This window comes from Siphateles boraxobius, unplaced genomic scaffold (assembly GCF_051911475.1).
Source record: "Siphateles boraxobius isolate OS27281-9 unplaced genomic scaffold, OSU_SipBor_1 7, whole genome shotgun sequence".
NCBI lineage: Eukaryota > Metazoa > Chordata > Actinopteri > Cypriniformes > Leuciscidae > Siphateles > Siphateles boraxobius.
In genome coordinates, this window is record NW_027509197.1 from 2,943,359 (window position 1) to 2,960,963 (window position 17,605).

The 17,605-nt window shown below is 42.3% G+C and overlaps 1 protein-coding gene across 4 annotated transcripts in view; it reads left to right on the forward strand.

Moving 5' to 3' along the window:
- Nucleotides 1-7,710: 7,710 nt before the first annotated feature.
- The window catches only part of galnt13 (polypeptide N-acetylgalactosaminyltransferase 13), a 129,679-nt gene continuing 119,784 nt past the window's right edge, over nt 7,711-17,605 (forward strand). For 3 of the 4 annotated variants that reach the window (XM_077215253.1, XM_077215252.1, XM_077215255.1), the window contains exons 1-2: nt 7,730-8,164; nt 14,510-14,761. In XM_077215253.1, coding sequence (XP_077071368.1) covers nt 14,620-14,761 — 142 coding nt within the window. In that variant the 5' untranslated portion in view covers nt 7,730-8,164; nt 14,510-14,619. Of the gene's footprint in view, nt 8,165-14,509; nt 14,762-17,605 lie in introns of all 4 variants that reach the window. The other variant, XM_077215254.1, reaches the window with a different exon arrangement.

The window sequence follows — 17,605 nt, forward strand, 5'->3', positions numbered from 1 at the left end:
AGTCTAATCTCGGGCCATAAATTCTCCAACCAGTCGCAGCTAAGAACTTTACGACCATGAAATTTTCAAAGAGATGTGCTCAACTAAAGGAAGAACGTTGTCACGTTAGATAGTTTGGAAAAGACTGATTATGTGTTAAATAAGGATACATAAAAAATGTGCAGAGCAGTCGGTCCCGAGGACTGGAGTTGAGAACCGCTGCTCTAAACTATATCTCAATTAATTTTCCATGAAACTACATAGCATTCAAGTTAAAAGTTTATCTTGAAGAATAAAAGAGCTTATGTTTTGTTTGTTTTTTAAATGAAAAATGCTTTAAAGTTGCGGATTCACTTCAGACATTAATCTCTTTAAATATCACGAAATAGCTATGTCAGTGACTTTTTCATAATTAATGTTTTATTAACAAGGTTCGGGAGGATCACGTTCTAATGATCAAACAATCAAGTCAATCCAACCAGCTCAGCAATCAGTAATCAACAGGTCCACTCAATCAGCATGAGTAAAGCCTATAAATATATGCAGTCGACTCTCTCATATTCCTCGACAGTTTTCAGCATCCCTCCACCACCCCATCTCCTCACACTTGCCTTATTATCTTCCTAAACAGAGATACGGGGGGAGTACTCTGGGTTCGGGCCCAATTTCGAGTTAGGGAACGAGTATTGCGTAGCTATACGCAGTGGGGGAAACTCCTTTTCTTCGATTTACTGAAGCCTTTATGTAAAGCTTATTTGCAGATGCACAGCTAGTACATTGAGCGTCTGGCTCGCTCATAGGCTCATAGCCGAGTAGTTCCCTTTCGAACGGTCACTTCGTATTGCGTAGCTATACGCAGTGGGGACGCCATGTAAAACGCCGCACTGAGTAACTGGCTGCCACTGCAACTCAGGACCCCTGAGCATACAGAAAAAGCCATAACCGCATAATTATGTATAAACAGACCAGACACTGTCAGGTCTAGAATAGTACACATAAGTCAGAAATAAACCAACATACTACACCAATGAATCCAGACACTGTCGGGGTTATTAGTATATGAACATATAACCAGTCATGCGGGTTTATATATGAAATTATAACCGGCCAAAGCGGGTTTTATATATGTATGGAATATAACTGGCAAAAGCGGGTTTTATACATGCCATTTAACCGGCAAAAAGCGGGTTTTATACATGAAAACACAAACTGGACTACAGCGGGTTTTATATCTATATATGTGAATGTGATTGTGCACAGTAATATATGACAAGACCGGCCACCGACGGATTATAATCATACCGAAAGCACCTTCGCCTGCAGGGAAGGCACTTCCATATTATAGAAACTCATAAATGTGGAAGGCGAGGACCAGCCGGCCGCATCACAAATATCACTAATGGGTATGCCAGATGACCAAGCCCATGACGAGGCCATGGCTCTGGTCGAATGGGCCTTGATACCTATAGGGCAAAATTGACCCACTGCGGTATAAGCCATAGAAATAGCATCCACTATCCATCTAGACAGTCTTTGCTTAGTGACTGGATCCCCCTTCGATCTACCACCAAAGCAGACAAAAAGCTGTTCTTATTGTCTAAAAGACGCAGAACGCTCCAGATAGATTCTCAGCGCTCTGACAGGGCAGAGAAGATTAACCTCTCCATCCTCTGCAGAAGGAGGGAGGGCTAACAATGTCACCACCTGTGCTCTGAACGGCGTTGAGAGCACTTTAGGAACATAACCATGCCTGGGCTTGAGGATGAATCTGGAGTCATCTATACCCAACTCCAAACATGCAAGGCTCACAGAGAGCGCCTGCAGATCTCCCACTCGCTTGATAGATGCCAAAGCCATAAGGAGAGCGGTCTTCAGCGAGAGGGGTTTAAGATCAACCGATTGGAGCGGTTCGAAAGGCGGACCTTTAAGAGCCCCCAGGACCCCCAGGAGAGGTACAGACGGAGGTCTGGAGGGGTTCATTCTCCTAGCACCTTTCAGGAATCTTACGACCAGGTCGTTTTTTCCCAGTGACTGGCTGGCCGTCAGAACATGATGTGCTGCTATGGCTGCCACATACACTTTGAGCGTGGACGGGGAGCGACCCGCATCCAGCAGCTCCTGTAAGAATGAGAGAACCACAGATATCTCACATGACTCTGGGTCAGCCTGATTTTTCGAGCACCAGCTGGAAAAACCTGACCATTTTGAAGGATACAGGTGCCGAGTCGACGGGGCCCTGGCTTCAGATATAGTGCTTAAAACCTTCTCAGGAAGGTCCCTGGGTACCCGTTGAGGGGGCAAACATGGAGGGCCCATAAATCGGGTCTCGGATGCCACAATGTCCCGTTTGCCTTTGTGAGGAGGTCTTTCCTCAGTGGGACAGGCCATGGGATTGTGTCCGATAACTGAACCAGTTCCGGGAACCACGGCCTGGTTTTCCAGAGAGGGGCCACCAGAAGGACTAGGCACCCGCTCTCTCTGACCCGTTTGATGACTTGTGGAATCATCAAGATGGGGGAAAGGCATAAAGGGGACGGTTGGGCCAGATATGGGCCAGCGCGTCCCTGTTCTTCGAGAAGAACACTTTGCAGTGGGTGTTGATTCTCGAGTCGAAAAGGTCGATTTCGGCCTCGCCAAACACCTCCCATATCAGACTGACCGTCTGTGGGTTCAAGGACCACTCGCCGAAGGGAGTGTTGCCCCGTGAGAACATATCCGCGCCCACATTCTGGACACCCGGGATATGCGCTGCTCTCAGAGAGCTCAGGTTGGTTTGTGCCCATAAGAGGACGTCTCTCGCCATCGCATGCAGGTTTCCTGAACTGATGCCCCCCTGGCGATTTATGTAGGCCACCACTGACATGTTGTCTGTCTGGACAAAGACGTGGTGACCTCTGAAGTTCGACAGAAATGCCTTCAGGGCCAACCCAACTGCTTTCATCTCCAGACAGTTGATATGTAAGCTCTGCTCTGTGCTCGACCAGAGGCCGGATGCAGGCATGCCCTCGTGCAGCACTCCCCAACCCAGGTTGGAGGCGTCTGTAAGAACCACTTTCCTCCTGGAAATTGTTCCCATTGTCACCCCATCGTGGTACCAGTCCTGAGCCCGCCAGGGAATCAGGGTTCTTAAACAACCGTGATTCACCATAATGCGTAAGCTGCCAGACTGCCATGCGTGGGTTGGCACACGGCGTTTCAGCCAATGCTGCAGCTCTCGAGTCTAAAACTGTCCCCAGAAAGATGAACTTAACTGAACAGGGGGCTGTGGGAAGTTTTGTTGGCTTCTTTGAGGGTGGTCCGGCGAGCGAGGGACCGTGCCCTCTCTTTTTCCCCTGCGTGCTAGGACGACTTTGGCGGTGCTGTGTGGGGCGCGGTGCTTGGCCTCGGGCCTTGGCGTCGGGGTGGCAGGAAATGCTTGGCTGCTCTTGGCTGCCTCTGGGCATCAGCCGCAGGGCGGGGCTGAGAGGCCTGTTTCGCCAGCTTTGCTGGTCGAGGCGTTGACGGGGCTGGCTTGTGAGTGCTCGACGCCGAGCTCGAGCGCTTAGGCAGGAAGTGACGCATGGCCTGGGACGCTTTCTGTGCCTCAGTGTATCTCTTCGAGAACCCCTTCACCACCGGGCTGAAGAGCCCGGAGCTGGATACTGGGGCGTCCAGGAACCTCGTTCTCTCCGCGTCCTTAATGTCAGTGAGGGTAAGCCAGAGGTGACGCTCGAGCACGACCAAACTCGCCATGTTCCTCCCGATAGCCTGCGCAGTGGCCTTGGTAGACCTCAAAGCCAGGTCCATGGCGCTTCGAAGGTCCCGAAAAGCCTCAGGGTCCGGCCCAGCCTCGTCCATAGAGTTTGGCCTTGTAAACCTGCAGCACGGCCATCTTGTGCAGGGCCGATGCAGCCTGATCGGAGGCGGAATACGCGCATCCAGCGAGGGCTGAAGTGCTATGGCATGGCTTATTGGGATGAACAGCTCTAGTTCGCCAGCTAGCAGCTGTGTTTGGGCAAAGATGAGCGGCCAACGCCTCTTCGAGGGGCGGCAATGACTCATAGCCCTTTTCCGCTGCGCCGTCCACTGAGGAGATGCGTCGCGAAAACTGCGGGGCCTCGTGTTGAATAAGGAGTGTGCCAGGCCTTGGTAAGCTCCTCGTGTACTTCGGGAAAAAATGGCGCTGGCTTGTGACGAGGGGCCTGCTGGTGCCCTGGCACAAACCAGCCATCCAGCCGACTTCGAGGGGGTTCAGCTGTGAAGCTGCAAATACGCTTTACATAAAGGCTTCAGTAAATCGAGGAAAAAAAGAAGTTTCCCCACTGCGTACAGCTACGCAATACGAAGTTACCGTTCGAAAGCGAACCATTTACTCTCTGATCATTCGTAAGTGTGAACTCGTAAAACACAAGATGTAGTTTTTTTGTGATTTGTGTTTCAGTGGGAACAGGCTAAAATGAATGGAGATCAGTTGCATTCCTCAAATTTAATAGTGATTCAGAAATATGAATGTGTAACAGTTTGTTGTTATGGAAAGGAGGAGGCGGCAACAGGGAAACATTTAAAGACTTTTAATAATAAAATAAACAAATACAAAATGAAAGTAAAGGCAGCAGCCCCTCACGGACGACTGCTGCCACATTGTAAAACAGAAACAAAACAAACGTAAAGTCCAGACCTAGTCCTCTCTCGGCAAGGTGCTCTGCAAGCATCGAGTAATAGATGCAATACGTGGGTTTGTGTACAGTATGATATTCTTGCTCACGTTCATGTCTCTTACACTTCAATAAATCTGTTAAATGTTGTTAGAACTTTAATCAGGACATTCCTAATAAACATTACTAATGCAGGATTCTTTTTTTTAGAATGTAGAAAAATGGATGCTTTATTCAAACACTTTAATAACTTAAAATTAATGTCTCTCATTTCAGTCATTAACAATACCAATCAAACACAAATAACAAGCATGCAAATCAAAGGAACAGAGAAATAATAAGGTAGATGCAGCATTGTTTGAGATTGTTACAGAGAATGGGAAGAGTAAAGTATGTCAGGTGGTTCAACAAACAAAACTTATATATGATGCATCTGTGCATTATCTCGAATGAGAAATCATCAATTAAACTACTGAGAAGTGTACATGCAAAAACAAACATGGCCATTTACCACTCAGTGGCCATTTTCAAACCACAATGTTTTTCAACCGTTTTTCAACAAACTTGCTAAAATCATAAAGGCCCACCCTTAAACCAAGCCCCCTCTAGAGCAAATCGGATAAAGCGGTTGAAAATGCCTATCAAGGTTTGAAAACGCTCCACTGATTGGGAAACACACTAGTGTTCTGCAGAGATGCATACCTGCATGATCTTGTGGTCATCAACTACAAATCACTGTCAGTTCAGTGTCAGTGTCTCCACCCATGTGTGCTGTCGACTTTAATCAAAATATCAATGCTGATCCAACACACCTTAAACATTGAAATGTGAATCTCAACCAAAATAATGGTTTGGATCAAAACTCAACATTGTATCAATGTCAACTTGCTATCTGAGGACTCTCTACGTGATGGGATTTATCTGACCTCAGTGATGTGAGACAGCTGGCAGACGGTCAGTTTAGCCAGTCTGTCTGCTTCCTGACCTGAGCCCCAATTCTTGTTTGAGCTCTAAGACTATATGTTATATTACTAAGAGTATATATTAAGAGTGGCACCATCCATGAATGATAAAGACTGAATACCATCTCTTTTCAACAGATCAGGTCTGCCCCAAAAACGTTTCCAATTGTATATTAACCTTATATTATTCTGTGGACACCACATAGACAGCCAGCCATTGAGTCAGGACAGTCTACTAAGTATCTCATCAACCACGGGTAAACGGGGGGGGGGGGGGGGGGGGGAAGGGTGGGGGGGGGGGGGGTACAGGACGAAGTATTGTATTGTAAGAATTCAGGGAATTACCTTGAGATACTGTAATTATTATTATTAACAACTGGAGGTTTTTTAAATTGTCCATGGTGAAGAATTCAGATTTAGTAGGTTGTATTCGTATTAAGAATTCCCACGACACGTGTCATGTCAAGCAAAAAAATGTGCCCGGTACAGCCCTCTTGGATGGGTTTGCTTTCACTGTTGAAAGAGTTTAGCCCATGCACAGTTTGTCTTTGTTCATGGACTCTTATTTTGATAGTTTTTTTTTCTTGATGTGCCTGTTTTCAGTTAATTTGTATTTGGTATCTGTTTCCTTGTCTCCATTGCCATCTTTTTGTTTTCATTGCAACCCTTGTTAATCTCCATGACACAAAATCACCTCCTTCCCTCATTAGCCCATTGTCATCCTGTCTTTAATCCCTCAGTTGTCTTCTGTTTATTGTCTTGTGCTGGTGTTTGTCTCTCATAGTTCCTGATGTTTATTAAATGTGAATTCATCGTTCTTCCTCTCTGTTTGGATTATCAGGTCAAGCAGCCGCTGACGGGTACATACAGTACAAACATCAGTTATCAAAGGCCAATCAAAGCCATTATCCATTCTTTACTTCAGGACATGTCATAAACTTTTAACATAGAGCCAACAAAGTTTAACGCTTAATTTTCCACATAGTCAAAAAAGTTTTCCTCAACTGAAGCCCCATTAAGTTCATGCATGTTTCAGCTTCATCAATTTGTGTTATTTGTCATTACATCTAGCCAAATCCTGCCGTGTAGAACACATGGCGCAGAATAACATTTCAAAAATGTATTAGGACACTGATGTTTTTAAATGTTATTCCAGTCAATGCCAGAGGATGAACCAATTTTAAATCTTAACCAGGTATCGAGAACACAGCAAAAAATAACTGAAATGGCAGTTGGCTCATCTATTTAAGTTGTTGTATCATATGTCTTAAATATTATATATTCGTTGGAAATCAATCTAGTCTAGATCATTCAGATGTTCTGAAATTTATTTGCAAATTTATCTTTGTAACATTTTTACAAATTTTGACCAGAAACATGAAAAAAAAAAATCTGCGGTGACTTTATCATGGTTTTCCAATCAGACAACAGACAGTTCACAACCAGAACATGGAAAATGTTTTTTTGTGTGTTGAAATATTGCATAGGCAGAACAGGGTAGCCTAAGTTGGACATTTTTTAAAATAATATCCACTGTGTCTCGTTTCTACAGCAGGTGTCGCTGCTGTGTCTGTAAATTTCTCTGTGGGCAGCAAATTTGTGAAACATGCAAGTGCGCCGATGGCGAATTGAAAATTAATGCAAATAGCAAGTTAACAATTATGTAGGCTAAAAATCATATAAAATTGCTGTAATCATTTGTAGGCTATGAAACATACGATACTTGGTAAAATGTGCTGTTAAAAGATGTGATCATGTCCTCATGTCCCGTGAAAAAAGGTAATGCAATAAATTACTATGTATCACACTTATTAATTTTTTTTTTTTTAATAATAAATGGGAATGGGTATTTCGGATTAAGTAGTAGCCTACTGCAGGTTTTAATTAAATACAAGAACAGCATCCATATTTTGTAACGTGTAGGACTAGGCTAATCGTGGGAAGAAGGCATGAGTTTGCAGCAGTAAAAAATAGCCTAATATTAACCACTGAATTATTATGATTCTGAATGATTGCTAATAGTGTCATGCATCAGAAGTAGAATTGTATTTTTTTTTCGGCGCGAGATCTGCCATTAGAAATAGCCTACATGTACCAGATGTCCTCGGCGCACTTGCGCATTGGTGTTTTAAGATGGACACGCCTCTAGTCTCCAGTCATCCGAAATCCAATACCCCAACCGGAACGATTCCGACATCATATGAAAGCATTTCTGAGGACAAGCAAATGTTTTTTAGATGAAGACGCAACCTGAGACCTGGTGCAGGACAAATAGCTCCAGCATCCTCATCCTCATCTGATTCCAGGAATGACATCTGGCCAGTGATGCATGCAGTGGACGCAATGCATGCAGCATTATTTGTCACGCAGACAGTGCTGTAAGGGACAGCTCGAGGTGTATTTGGCCAAATAATTCCGGCTTGTTATTCGTTTAATTACTCAATTATTTTGTATTGGGAATATGTCGTTGCTCGTACCAAGAGATAGCCTACACAAGAAATCGTGTTGGAATTATAAATTATAGGAAACGGACGCAACACGTTGTTGGCTGATCATCGGGAGCTCAAAGTGTCATTCAGCCTTTATTCAGTAAGTAGCCAACAGAAGTGTCATTGCCTTACATGTAACTTTCAGCTTTCACGAATTGATCCAAAACCAAAGCCTGGCTATACGAAAAAAAATATTGGGGGGGGGGTTAACATTCTAAACTTGTAAAGCAGTCATCGTTTTGTTTTCCTGTGGAAATCAACCAACAACATTTATTTATTAATTTATTTAATAGCTACAACCTGAGCTTTTTATGTAATTAAAACTTACCTTTTTTGGGAGCTTATTGTGACCCAAACATATTTTTTAAATTATCACGTCATCAGCATTATGTCAGTTTGTGATTGTTATGACATTTCTTGTCACGCCAGTTTTGAGTTTTGCAATGCATAACTAACTGAAAAAGTATAATATTCGGGTTGTGAGGGGTTATTACTGGTGGGTGTGGACAGAATAAATGCAGTTGCTCCAGTCAACTTGCCAAACAACCAAAGAATAATGTTTATCAGAAGGTAGTTAAACTTAAATACAATTTAAAGGGCTATTTATATATTTAAATATATATATATATATATATATATATATAATCGTATTCCTGGATATATAATTTTATGATGAATTCCCCAGCTGTCATTTACTGAAAGAGAGAATAATTATTCTCAAATGTTGCCTTGGGCATCTGTTGGCATCACTTACTGTGAGTCTAAACAGGTGTGTGTGTGTGTGTTTGTGTGTGTGTGTGTGTGTGTGTGTTAGTCATCTGATGCACAGATTTATGTGAATATAAAATTGGATACAATTGTGTTCGTCTTTAATTTGAAGTGAAAGCTGCTGACTCAAGAACTCGAGCACATTTTCTGCCACTGGAACTGATTTTAGTGTGAGTGTTTTGTAAAAGGAAATAAAAGCTAAAGGATCAGAGGATTAGTGAGTTAACTAAGCTCTGAGACATGCTCACCGGTGACCTATGTAGATAACGAGGGTAGGTCTATGTCATAAACTGCTTTTTCTTTCTCATATCTTGTAGCATATTCAATACTCTGTTATGCCAGTTGACTTTGGAAACATGTAGGCAATATTCTGCAAAATATGTGCAAATGATCTCACTGTGCTGTTTTATCATGACTGTGCACTTTTATTGTGTTGCATAGTTCTGTGCTTCTTAGCCTTTCAGTGATAGATGTTATTTTAATACATCAAAAATCTGTAAAAATTCTACAGAGCTAAACTAGTCACTTTGTTACTAGTAAACGCTTAGCAAATGTGCATGGCTGCAAATTAACAAGGTCTCATTTGCTACAAAGCTGTGACTATCAGACTTTCAAAGGCCCAATGTGAAGTGAAAGCCTCTTAATTAAGACCCAATCAATGCTTTGAGGTAACTGTACACCAGAGTCTCATGGGCTGAGTTTTTAGACTTTACATTAGTCTGCTGGTTAATTGAAACATTGGAAACTATGCAAACAATGCAAACATTTAAAAGGAAATTAGTTCAATTTCATCTCTATTCTTTTATTCATTTTTAAACTTCCTGAAGAAAATGTGATTAGCCTTTTACCAGGCCTACACCAGATGAGGGAATCGCATTTCATCAAAAGCAAACAGAACTCATTATTTAAAATCAACGAAGCTGTCACTGGAGTCCCGACCGAAAACAGTTCAGTTTTTAAACCATCTGGAATTATTTGTTTAATAGACTTCAACGTAAGGGCATTACTGCAGATATGATTGTTGTTTGTTTTTACAAACAGGGACAATTCAAAAGAACATCACCGATTCTATTCATTTTGTATTTTAAACATGAAGCCTTCCTTTTATCATAATTCATAAACATGTCTTGGTGCTATTCATTTTTTTATCTAAATGCATTGGTTTTCTGATAGCTTTCACTTTTACTTTTTGCAGCTTTCATTGTCAGCTTGTGATTTTGAGTGTATATATAGAATGGATTCTATATGGATTCACAATGAGCTGTCCAGCCATTCCCTGAAGGAAATGGAGATAGTCTGGATTGAGTGTACTGTTTCCAGACTTCAGGAAAGAGATAAGGTGGAGAGGGGGCACAGAGAAAAAAAGAGAAGCACCTCCTTCATTATAACAGGAGCTATATTGTGTCACACCTCTTGTTTGCAGAGTAGACAGCATATTTGGAAGTAACAAACTAAAAAAAAAAAGCAGAAGAAAAATAAAAAGTATCTAAAAAATTAATAACTACTTATTACCCAAAAAGTGCTTTACACAGTAGAACTAACAGTCATATGATTAGCTTAGATTATTACTACTTATTACTACTTATTTTATTTTTAACTACAGCTGATGGAGTTTTGGTTCCTTGCCACTGTCGCCTTTTTCACCTTTGTTGCCATTGGCTTTTGGCTTGCTTAGTTGTGGACATTAAATTTAACATTTAATTTAATATTCAACAATAATATTGATTGCATTGACACTATTATTTGATAACTGAACTGAGCTGGACGATGACATCACGGTTCCCTTTCGAAGGGAACTCAAAAATACGTCATCGATGCTATGGGGAATGCCTCAGGTGTGACAGGTGTCTGAAATCACCTCAATCACATTGACCGGCGACAGCCCGTGAATCATTAGAGTAATGATTAACGTGCGACCTGGAAGTATATAAGGGCGCCTTGCAACATGACAAATCATCTCATCGTCTTCAGGGACTGTTTGTTTGAAACGCTATTCAAGTATACAGAAAGGTAAGAGAAAGATGAAACGCACAGCTAAGGCAGATTGTTTTCGTAAGTGTGCCGACCCGTGTCCGAGGTTTCTGCCACCGGCCGACACACACGAGCTGTGCGTTTTTTGCTTGGGTGAATATCACGCACGGGAGGTTCTCGAGGGAGCCCTCTGTGCGAACTGGGAGCGTTTTTCTCTTAAAACGCTCCGCTCTCGTCTGGCCCTCTTCTCGAGTGAAGGGGGTTCAGTGTCTGGACCTCATGGTGTGGGTCCCGCTCGTGCCGAGGCCGAGCGGCGAATTACATCATGGGGCTCCCAGATGGAGCTCGTTGATCGCCTCGAGAGGGCTACAAACCTCTCAGATGATTCGACGGCTGACGAGGGCGAACTGCAGGTCGATGGGGAAGATTATTCACCGACTGTACCTGCAGTTGATGCTCTTCAGGACGCGCAGGAGATGGCTGAGGAGGTTTATGATCAGGTAGATCCTGAACCTCCTCAGCCATCCTGCCACGTGTATGCAGAGCCGGTGGATGTGATGGAGCGCGCTGCCGACAGGCTGCAGCTGCCTTGGCAGCTAGAGGAGAGACCGCTCGTGGTAGGCTCGACGATCGGTTTCTCCCCGGCCATGCACCACCAGTTCAGGTGAGCCTTCCATTTCTTCCTGATCTTCATATGGAGATCGAGAGGGCATGGAAGAACCCATACTTTGCCCGTATCCACCGACATCAGCGGGCCAGTTTCGCTGATGTTGAGTGGATCGGAGAGCATGGGTACGTGTCAATGCCGCCCATTGACGAGACGTTCGCAAACTATCTCGTGTCTGGGCAGGCAGCGACAGTGAAAGCTCCAACTCTGCCATCCAAACTGCTGAAAACAACGGCTCGTTTGTATGGCAGAGCATACACGGCCAGGCCGGTGTTGCACTGCACACCATGGCAGTGTTACAGGCGTACCAGGCCGACCTGCTGGGGGATCTCGACCAGGGGGCAGGGATGTCCCCTGAGGCGGTGGCTGAGCTGCGCCGCACCACAGATCTGGCTCTCCGGGCTACCAAGCAAACCGCTGCCGCGATTGGACGGTCGATGGCGGTGATGGTGGGCACGGAGAGGCATATGTGGTTAAATCTAGCTGACATCGGGGAGAAAGAAAAAGCCTTTCTTCTCGATTCGCCGGTTTCGCCTTCCAAACTCTTTAGCACCTCCGTAGAGGCGGAGGTGCCGAAAACTTCTAAACTTCAAAACTTGTATACCGCTGAGATCCGCGTCCATACCCTGGCAAGCGGGAGGGCCTCGCCCTTAACGGTCTGAGGACCTTAGAAAGGGCCAACGAGCCAGTGTCGCCTCTCGTGCGCCCCCTCTCTCAAGGAGCAGGTCGCAGAGAAGACGCAACTCCCGCAACAGGAGAGATCTGAGGGAGGTTATCCAGCGCAAACGTACAGAGCGTCGGTGATGGATAACCTCCCCGGAGGGTCATGTCATCTGCCCTCTCCTCTCTCCTGACCCCCAGGCGTTCATTACATCAGGCCTGGGGATGGGCCTATGATGAGAACTATGTTCTGACGGCCCACCTAGGCTTGGTTTGTGGAAACGCCCCTTTCAGGCTTGTGAAGTGGCAGATCCCAGGTTCTTAAAAGAACTATCTGGCGGGTCTTTACTTCGCACGCCGCAGGTGAGCTGAACGGTCTTTTGAAGAGTATTTTTTGTGATTAAAAAAAAAAAATGTTTCTCTTTACTTCTCTAGCCAAAGTACTAAGGTAAGAGAACTTTATTGGATTATTAGGGCCCTGAAGTTCCCTGTTAGGTGGCCAGAACGGTAACTGTGTTAGCCTTCGGGCTGCTAGGCCACCTTAGGGTAGAGTAGTTGGTCTCTCTCTTTTAGAAGTTTTTACTTAGAGTGTTGACTGACGCTAGTGCTTCAGTTAGATCTTATGTCCGGCCCACGTGGCCGTTTTGACTTCTCTGAGTGTTTCGCCCCTTGAGCTCTGTGTATGTTTTCAGTAGGCTGAGCGATTTTGCAGCCCTTTGTATGGAATAATACAGACTATATTCTTTAGTGGCTGTGGCTCCTCCGAGCCCTCAGATAGATCTATGCTTGCAGGCTGGCCCTCACCAGGGCCGCCTCTGTAGCTGGCTTAGGCTGTACCTGGGATATTGAGGCGCTCTGCTTAGTTTAGCATTTCTTCAGAATTGATATTCAAAACAGAAAGCTATGCGGAGCTTACAGACCAAACCAGCAGCAAGGAAGAAAGGAGCAATCGATCAGCAGCAAGGCAAACAGGAGCAATCCTAAGACAGGAGCAATCCCTTTCAATCCTTTTAGTATTCATTTCAGCTGGAAACTGCAGTGAATATTAATTATTGTTTTTTGGAGCTTTACAAAAATGTAGGTAGAGGCATGTATAATAAGCCTAGGTTGTATGTTCTTGAGTTACTGTATGTAATATGTAATTTATATGTACTTGCATAATGTAACAAACTTAAGTACAATAGGTTTATGGAATTATTATTGCAATATTATTTAGGAAACCAGATGTAATATTAATTAAGGGCCCTACAACTATAATATAACAAAACACGTTTAATTTACTCAAAGTGAGCCTTTGAATAGTTGACCAGAAAGACAAAACTGAAAATGCAAAACATACTTGCAGTTTTGAATTCTGAGCACAACAATCTGTGAAGTCTAACTTCCATTGCTACAAGCATTTGCATTAATGTACTTGCATACTGTATAAAATTACTAGTTTGAGAGTTAAACACTACTTTCACAATGAGTAGATAAATTACATACATATAAATTACATATTTGCTTCCTTTTGTGGACCCATGGGCTGCTGGTCTGAAAATCAGGTGTGTTCAGGCGCATTGTTGGCTCATTGCTATTTTGAGGCAACTGAAATAGTCTGCGCCATTGACCAACAAAAAACTGGTCTAAAGTCAATGGCGCAATATTTTTTTTGTTATTTAAAGAGCGCATTAGTAATATGCGCCTATAGGTGGGTCCACAACGCGCGCACACTGCTTATTACACACACAGGGGCAGCAACGCGCAGCAGAACACAAACGTGGAAATTTAAAAAATAAAAGGATTACAATGTAAAAGATTATTATTGTGTACATAAATATATGGTGGAATCTGGCTTGTCCCGTAGATGGTCTGCTTGTGCGCTTTAACCTCACGCACGAGCAGATCCGTTTGAGCTCTGGAGAAACGTTCAGTCTTTCTGCTTGCAAATTCTGTCATGTACTGTAGATAGCAATCCGCCATGGCGCGAGCGCAACTGGCTTTTAAAGGGAATGGGGTATACTCTGACTGGTTTATTTGCTCAAAACACACCCATCACTCATTAGGAACAACCCTTTTAGACCATATGCCGGGTGTGCTGACCATTTTTCCCATCGTTAAACTAGCAAAAGTGGATTCAGACACGCCCCAAAATGCCCTTGCGCTTTAGACCATGCGCTTAGATCGTTAAAATAGGGCCCTCAGGGTTTATCTCAGATCAACCTGTTATACTCAGCATATCTGCAAATTATGTCTGTAATTTAGTCTTTAACTCTTGCTAGTCTTGTTATGTATCATTTCTGAAGGCTAAATGAATAATGTGTCTGCTCTATGTTATCTGAGTTTTGCAAAGAAGGATTTCAATCCTATAATATTTATGCATTTCTTGTTTTCTTCCAGTGGGATGACGTCTCAGTGTGTGTCCTGTTGCAACTCCCCCTGTCCCATCTCCTGTGTCCCTCTCATCTGCCCATCTGTGGGGTCCTGACTCCTGACGCCAGCAGGGGCTCATGAGACGCTTTGTGTACTGTAAGGTGGTGCTGACCACCTCTTTGGTCTGGGTGCTAGTGGACGTCTTCCTGCTGCTGTACTTTAGTGAGTGCAACAAATGCGATAGCAAAAAGGAACACTCACTCCTGCCTGCGCTCAGAGGTGAGTCAGACCGTTTAACAGAATGGTAAGGGTTATTCATTACCTCCAAGAGTCCAGGTGTCCACTGTTCATATTTACTGCCTCTTAAGATGGCTCGTTGTGCACCCGTGCAGATGTGTTTGTGCACTCACTTTGTAAATAATGACAAACATACAGCCTGTTTTTGAAAGGAAAAGTTAAACCCACGATGAAAATTGTCACCATTTACTGTCCTTCCAGACCTGTGTGACTTTCTTTCTTCTGTGAAACACAAAATTAATTTTATACAACCAATACCTCTGAGGGCAAATGCCGACCTTGCAACACATCAGTTTGAATGTTTGCCAAAGCACATATAACATTTGAGCAGAACATTTTCAGTAAATAAGGAAGGCAAGACACTGCAGGAGAACGATACAAATTTTAACTAATAGATACCACCATACTTCGTCAGTAATGTTTAAAAATACAAATCGGGCCATATCTAATTGAAAATGCACTCATTTACATAAATTATTCCAAAACATATAAATCTGAACAAGTCATAATAAAAAAAATCTTATTTAATTTTCATATTACAGTTATAGTTTTTTTTTTCAGAGTGGATTTTGAATATCTCTTTTACTCACTCCATAAAATAAAATAAAAATACATTAAATAGTCAGTAGAAAAAAATCACTGTTTTTTTAGAGAAAAAAAGTTATATAAATCAGATGATTGATATATGAAAACACACTTGTGTAAAAACCTTTAAAGTAAAGATATGAATAAAATTTGTACAATTGTACTTTTGGTATACTAAATTGATGTAATTAGTCTGCTAAATTGGAACAACTAATTTTGATGTACTTTAGTTATTCAGAAGTAGTGCTGAGGTTCAACTGAGTATGTGATTTGATTATGCTAAAATAGAACTATTGTAAGTATATTTTAGGTACACTTTAAATATCTTGCCTGATATTATACAGTGATCGTATTATCCTTTCTTATAGTGATATAGAAACACATTTTAGGCTTAATTTTAAAAAAACGTGCATTTTTCAATAAAGTTCTCCAAATTAAATGTAATTATAATATTTATATCAGTAAGTCTCAAGTGATATGTCAGTAAATATGTTAATGGATTTTGTAGTATACCTAGTGTGAAATAAATGTATTTTAAAATCATTTTGGAATAGGTTTTTTCACTAGGGTGGTGTATGCAAGTGCAACTAAAGTGGAGATTTCTGGCTCAGTGCAGGAGAAAAAAAAAACTGCCTTAAAAGATTTGTATTGTAATAAAAATCTTCTGACACAAAAAGATAATGTGTAATAAAATAAACAGTTAAATATATATTTTGGATGTTTTATTTCCAGTAGTCTGAAGTTTTATACAGCATGAGGGTGAGCATTCCTTTAAATGGGCATAACAAAACAAAACAACAATAATTTCATTTAAAAAAAAAAAAAAGTTTTAATGGATGTTATAATCAAGACAATTCTAGTTCAAGCAGATCTTTCAATATGAAGGGAATTGTCATTGTTTTCTGGCCTTGGAATCTCTTGAAGTGTGCTCACCAGCTGCTCATTTCTTACTGTTTAATCCCAGCATCATCAGGTCCTTGTCCTCACTTCAATGCTCTGCCTGGTAAACAGGTTTAACTCGTACTGTAAGCTGCTTTCAGGTTTAGATGTGGCCCACCAACAAATCCCAGTCTTTTTCTGAGCCTCATCAAATGTCGTATGCATTCAGATTCTGTGGTCTGCTTGTTGCTTTTAATGAAGTGGACAAACAGGAAGCTTGTGTCGGTCTGAAATACAATCTGTATCCATGCATTCAGGATTTAATAATGGCAGGAAAGCAATTAGGGTATTAAACAGTCAGATGAGGTCTAAGCAGCCACAATGCTAAAAGAGCAGGGCATAGAAGCACTGCAGTCTGTCGGCTATTTGCAATGGATTGCTTTTTTTATAAGGTTGGACCAGCTTAAAGATCTTCTCTTATTGAGGTCATCGCCAGTGATTAGGTAGCCCTGATGGCAAGATGTGGTTATCTCATGGCTTGCTAGTAACTGTCTCCAATTAAATAAGAAAAAAAATGAAACCCAAATTGAAACCTGGACAAAAAAATCCCATCCATCCTTCAACATCTTGGTTCTCTGAGCTCCTCTGTCCAGTCAAGCCTCATAAATCTTGGCGTCTGGTCTGGTTTGACCTGGCTGAAGGACACGCATCACACCCATTTTGTCTTCCCTACACTGGCTACCCATCAAATTTCGTATTTATTTTAAAATATTAGTTGTAACTTTTAGAGCTTTAAATGGTCAGGCCACACAATACATTGCTGATTTGTTATGCACATACTCCCCAGGCCGTGGCCTTCGTTCCTCAGGCCAGAGTCTTTTAATAGTCCCAAAGGCTCGTTATAAAACCCGGGGAGACCTGTCCTTTCAGGCTGTAGCCCCCAGACTGTGGAACGCCTTGCCCCTGTCCCTCTGTGTGGCCGACTCTGTCGATTCTTTTAAAAGGCAACTCAAGACACTATTATTTAATCAAGCTTTTAGTTGCCTGGGTTTTATTTTGGAGTTTTTAATTTTTAAAAATTTTATTGATTGTATACCGTTTTATTATTTTGGTTGCACTTTGTAAAGCACTTTGTGATTTTATCTGTGAAAAGAGCTCTATAAATAAACTTTACTTACTTACTTATCTAAAGGTTATGAATTCAGCACAAAACTTGAAAGTTCTGTTTCAAGCATGGAATTTATACATTTCAGCAAGCCACTTATACATGTACAGTGCATATACCAACGTGCACTATAATGATTTTAGATTCATAATTCATAATTGCTTGTTAATTATTACCTTTATATTGTAGCCTGAATT